This window comes from Vicia villosa, linkage group LG3 (genome assembly GCF_029867415.1).
Source record: "Vicia villosa cultivar HV-30 ecotype Madison, WI linkage group LG3, Vvil1.0, whole genome shotgun sequence".
In the NCBI taxonomy this organism is placed as follows: Eukaryota; Viridiplantae; Streptophyta; class Magnoliopsida; order Fabales; family Fabaceae; genus Vicia; species Vicia villosa.
Window position 1 is genome coordinate 164628199 of NC_081182.1, and position 5912 is coordinate 164634110.

General features: G+C 38.9%; 1 protein-coding gene and 1 non-coding gene across 2 annotated transcripts; one reads left to right on the forward strand and one right to left on the reverse strand.

Moving 5' to 3' along the window:
* Positions 1-3188: 3188 nt before the first annotated feature.
* On the forward strand, positions 3189-4406 carry LOC131659301 (uncharacterized). Its single transcript, XM_058928512.1, has one exon. It carries the CDS (start codon positions 3189-3191, stop codon positions 4404-4406), a length of 1218 nt encoding a protein of 405 aa, XP_058784495.1.
* Positions 3573-3679, reverse strand: LOC131593788 (small nucleolar RNA R71). The gene has a single exon (XR_009281169.1). It is a non-coding gene; the product is annotated as a small nucleolar RNA R71 (small nucleolar RNA).
* Positions 4407-5912: the final 1506 nt, after the last annotated feature.

The following is a 5912-nucleotide window of genomic DNA, read 5'->3' on the forward strand; positions in this document are numbered from 1 at the left end:
TTGCATTGTATTGTCTGTTCAGTATTTTGGATGTTGTAACATCGGGTATAACATCAGGTTCAGGTTGGTAGTTGTTCCGTTTACAGAACCAATAAAAATTACAATCTGGTTATGTTGACTAAACATACATAATCCCAGTACTCATGGACTCCTTATTAGGGGTAATTAAAATTAGGGATCATTCTGTTCTACCTTTGCCTAGCTAATGATAGATCAGATGTCTTGACATCGTGAGTGACATCCTGAGTCTGTCTTACTGGAATTTCATTATGTATAGACTTACACTTAAGGGAGAGTGTTGAGAATCAAGTGTGAGGAAGAAGTCCCACATTGATTAGAAAAGGGTAAGATTGAGCACTTTATATGTGAGAGAACCCACAAATCTATCACCTTAAGGTTTTGGGTCAATATGTGGTGTGTCTCTCACAAAGGTGTGTCCCAAGTGTAAAATACTCTCTCGTGTTGACCTCAAATTTCCTCCAACAACAATGAATACTAAAGTAGTGAAAAAGCAAATAACCTGTTTTTGTTGATGATGTGAGAATGGCGGTACAGGTAATGAAGAGCCAACGAGGAGAAGAGAAAAAATAGGAAAATAGATAGTTAAGGTCAAAATAAATAAATTGGCAAATGAAGGAATGAGCGTAATGTATAGGGAGTTCAAAGGTTGATTCAGTGTTCCCAATAAAAGTTAACCGTTCAGGTTTTGAGAATTAATAAACAAAATTATAGTAGGAAGAATTGATAAAGACTGTTGTCATTAATACATTGTGTTATCTGAAACACTCGAGGTGATTGGCTGGGCGATTTTTCTAAAAATATTGGATCTTGTAATGCCTTGAAAGTCGAGCTTTGGAGTGTTCTCGAGGGCACTTTGATGGTTTAAGACTGCAACTCCAACAAATTTGAGTTTCAAGTTAATAGTATGGATGTTTTTACAACTCAGTCTAGTGACAAGACTAGTAAAAAACGGGGGTTGAGTTTGATTCGACGTATTCAAGATAACCTCAACGGTCTGAGTAATTTTTGCCTCAAATACATTCACTACAAAGCGAATCAATGTGCTAATTCTCTTGCTAAGAATAAGTTAAGCTCGATCCCACTCATCTATAAATTTGTTTCTTGTTCTCCTTTCTTGCTAAATATTGTAAAGCAAGATGTTTATGAGGGCTTTGTTCTGGGTGTTAGTTAGTTAGTTTGCTCAGGGCTTCGGCCCCTCTTTTCTTAAAAAAAATTAATACGTAGAAATATAATAATTATGGATGAAAAATTATAATTAGAGTTATAAAAATATTTTCTTAAATTGGTTTAATTAAAGGTATTCCATAATTTTGGTAGTAGTTTCTTTTTATATATTAAAAGTAGATTAATTAATTAAATAAGTTGTTTTGCTGATAAATGATCGCACTGAATCGCACTTTGTTTCAAGCTCGAATATCACATGTTTTCCTTAGTTTTTATTATCATTTTCTTGTATTATGCTTGTATTTCTTTTGTTTTCAGTATTCTTGATCTTTCGGAGCCTTTAGTGAAGAAACGAGCCAAAACGCCAAGAAAATAGGGTTTTTCAAGAAGATTTGTACTTGTGGCGTTCTGCACCGCGCCAGCCATAGGGGACGCGATGACGTGGCCCACTTCATGAGGGAGCCAACTGCCACGATCACACGATCATGTCCGTTACTGACTATCGCGCACGCGGTGAGGCTGCCGCGCCCGCGGCCTTCACAAAATGGTTCCCGCTCAAAAGGAGTTGAGGGGCACTTATGTCCTTACGCTGATCCAGAATCCACTATATTTAGTTTAGTTTTTCATTTTCGGTTTTTCATCCAAGCTTAGCACAAACTTAAGCCATATACCATCAGTATCTGTAAAGTAGTAACCACTTCACATCGGGGAGTTACTACGGTGTAGATTGAGTTGTAATCGAGTATTGGAGCACTTTGGTTGAAGTTTATCATACCAGCCTTCACTTTGTATCATGATTTAATCTACGATCAGAGTAAGGTTCAATTTACTTGCTTTATTTATTTTCTCGCTCTTACCATAGTCTACAAGTGTTATAGACTCTAAATGCTCTTACCATAGTCTACATGTGTTATAGACTCTAAATGCTCTTTCCATAGTCTACAAGTTTTATAGACTCGCACCTTTTTTATCACTCGCACCTACCATAGTCTACATGTGTTATAGACTCGCAACTACTATGTCTGGCTAAATCATAAAGGTTTGAATGTAATGATTGTGATCATGTCTGTGTTCTAATTGTCGTGTTAGTGAAAATACTCTGGGGATGTTTTACTTTTAGCTTGAGTCAAATTATGCTTAAATGTTTATTGGGTAAGATCGAAAATCGTCCATATCAAAGATATGACTTGATTATTATTTAACCAAACAAAAGAAGCGAAAGTGATTTGATTGGTTGAATAGGAATCATTAACTCTTTTTAGAAAACGATTTTGAAACTATTTTCGGACGCGTTTGTAGGTTTGAAATCTGACTATTGGTCAAAAACCAAGAGTCTCTTTAAGTTAATCTTTCCAAGTAAAATCATTTTTCTGTTAAGTCAAAACTATCAATTTCTTAAAAATAGATTTACTGCTTTAACGCGGAAGGCACCCTTTATATCTGACAATAAAGGAAGTTAAATTAAAGAGTAAATTCGGTTCTTAGTTGCCAAAAGCTACAAGTTCCTGTTAAATTGGTTCTTTGCTACGAATAGAAAATACTACCCCATGAGTCGTTTCACTTATGCATGTCTGGATCATAGTCTGGTTTCATGATTTACATTCCAACCTATCGCTTGAAATCTGTTATTCACTTCGCGCACTTACCTTATTGCACTGCACTCACAACAATATTTCTGTTCACCTTAGATAAGCACCTTAGTAATTGTGTTGATAGATTAACGATTGGTCTCTGTGGTTCGATAATCTTATATATTACTTCGATAGGTTGTGCACTTGCAGTACTATATTTAGGCTATACGTTACAGAGCCATCGAGTTTTTGGCGCCATTGCCGGAGACCAACTTCGTCAAATTTCGTACCCTATTGTTTTCCCGTTTAGACTAAGGCTATTCTAGTCGGTAGATGCGTAGAAATCGTAGCACCGGTAACCTATTAAACCCTTTAGTGGAACTCGAACGTTACGCTCGAGCACGTCTATTTATCCCTAAACTAAGGAAAGCTATGGCTGAAGATCGTAACCAAAGACCGCTTAAAGAGTTTGCTCAACCATCTAATGAGGAGCCCAGTTCTAGTATCGTAAACCCCGCTATAATAACCAACAATTTCGTACTTAAGCCCTTATTACTTCAACTAGTTCAACAAAACCAATTCGCTGGTCTCGCTACAGAGAACACGAATCAACATCTAAAAGTGTTTATCCAGTTAGCTCATACCCTTAAGGAAAATGGAGCCACACCTGAAGCCATCCGCTTAAGATTGTTTCCCTTCTCCCTTAGAGGTAAAACCCATGACTGGTTAGACGCCCTTCCATCCAACTCAATAACAACTTGGGAAGACCTTAGGAGAGCCTTTCTTGCCAGATATTTCCCACCTAGTAAGACCGTTGTCCTTAGGAACCTGATCACTAGTTTCGCTCAAAACCAAGGCGAATCACTCTTTGATGCCTGGGAAAGATATAAAGAACTTTTGAGAGCCTGTCCGCACCATGGCCTAGAGCAATGGTTGATCATACACACCTTCTATAATGGACTCTATTACAACACGAAAATGTCTATTGACGCTGCCGCTGGAGGAGCGTTAATGAACAAACCTTATCCCGACGCTTGTGCCGTGATAGAGGACATGGCCCAAAACCACACCCAGTGGGGGATAGAACGAGCAACGGTAGAGAAAAAGGAGAGCCATGGAGGAAAGCATGAGATAAGTTGCATGGACATGATGAATGCTAAGATGGACGCTCTGGCCTTGAAAGTTAAAAACATGTCTCAAAACCCTACCACAGTGGCAGCAATGCAATCGGAACGCGAGCTCTATGGTACTCAAGGACATCAAACCATTGACTGTAACCTCTTGAACGATTCTGACTCAGACCAAGTTAACTATACCCAAGGATATCCTTTCTCGAACACATACAATCCTGGATGGAGGAATCACCCGAATTTCTCTTACAAGAACAACAATCCCATCCAAAATTCCGGATCTTTGAGACCCCAAGGATTCCAAACAAAAAAACAAAAACAACCTATGCAAGTTGTGCCACAAAGACCGAACCTTAAAGAAACCATAGACACCTTTATCCAGAGTCAAACTCAGCAAAATAAGGAGTATATGAACCAACACATTCACACAAACGAGTTAGTTACTCAACTGGCAACTAAGTTTGACCAGATGATGACCCACACCAAGATGCTTGAAACCCATATTTCACAAGTAGCTTAAACCACCTCTGCCCAAGTTGTACCTGGAGGTGAATTCCCTGGACAAACCCAACCTAATCCCAAAGGAACGGCAAATTCTATCACCCTAAGAAGTGGAACCGCTTATGAAGGGCCTAAAAATCCTAACCTAAGCACGCTAGAAAAACCTAAGGAAGATGCTGAACCTAAAGACCAGGTAGAGGAACCAGAGAAACCCGAAAAGCAATCAAAACCAGAGGTAGAGAACCGCACACCACAACCTTACAAGCCACCCATTCCATTTCCACAAAGGTTGAAAAACACAAAAACAGAAAACCAATTCCAAAAGTTCATTTAGGTAATAGAGAAACTCCTCGTAGGAATCCCTTTTACCAAAGCAATAACCCAGATACCATCATATGCTAAGTTCTTGAAGGATATTATGTCCAACAAAAGACGACTCGACGATCCCAAACCTTTAGAATGTCATTCCATATCCGAGAATAAACATGCCAAGAAAGATAAAGATCCTGGAATTTTTTCTATCCCTTGCGTAATAGGAAATCATATGATAGACAAAGCATTTCTGGACCTAGGAGCAAGCGTAAGTCTCATGCCGTTGGCTGTCTGTAAGAGGTTAAAAATAGGAGAGCTTCGACCTACTAAGATGTCGTTACAACTAGCCGATATATCCGTTAAATACCCCAAGGGTATTTTGGAGGACATACCTGTCAAGATTGGTCAGTTATACATTCCGACCGATTTCGTAGTTATGGATATCAAAGAAGATGATGACATCCCAATCTTTCTAGGTAGACCATTTTTATCGACCGCTGGAGCTATAATAGATGTTAAGAAAGAGAAGCTGACTTTTGAGGTAGGAGATGAAAAGATCGAGTTCATTCTATCAAAATTTCTAATGGCACCAGTTATAGGAGATGTGTGTTATGCCATCGACGTCATTGATGAGTGTGTAAATGAGCTCAATGATTCCTTAATCAGATTACCTTCTACCCCCATTTTAGAGGACGACACATTTAAGAGTATGGAACCTTACATTGACGACAACCTTTTTGAATGCTTAGCACTTACCCCGACTCTATGCCGTGCACCAAGAAACCTACCATAGAACTTAAGGAACTACCCAAGAATCTAAGACATGAGTTTTTGGATGAGTAGATGAATCGACCTTTTATAATAAGCGCCACTCTGAACCAAATCGAAACAAACCAACTCTTAGATACCTTGCAAAAATATCCCTTAGCTTTAGGATACAAAGTCTCTGATTTAAAAGGAATAAGCCCGTCCGTATGCATGCATCAGATTTTTCTAGAGAAATTTCGAAACCCTCGAGAGAGCATCAGAGAAGAATAAACCCTATCATGAGCGATGTAGTAAAGAAAGAGGTCCTTAAGCTATTAGAAGCTGGCATCATTTACCAGATTTCGGATAGTGAGTGGGTAAGTCCCGTCCATGTGGTACCGAAGAAAGGAGGTATCACTGTCGTGGAAAATGAGAAAGGTGAGCGTGTAGAAAAACGAACCGAAGG

Coding starts and splice junctions, on each gene's coding strand:
- LOC131659301 (XM_058928512.1), top strand. CDS start 3,189: ATGGCTGAAGATCGTAACCAAAGACCGCTTAAAGAGTTTGCTCAACCA.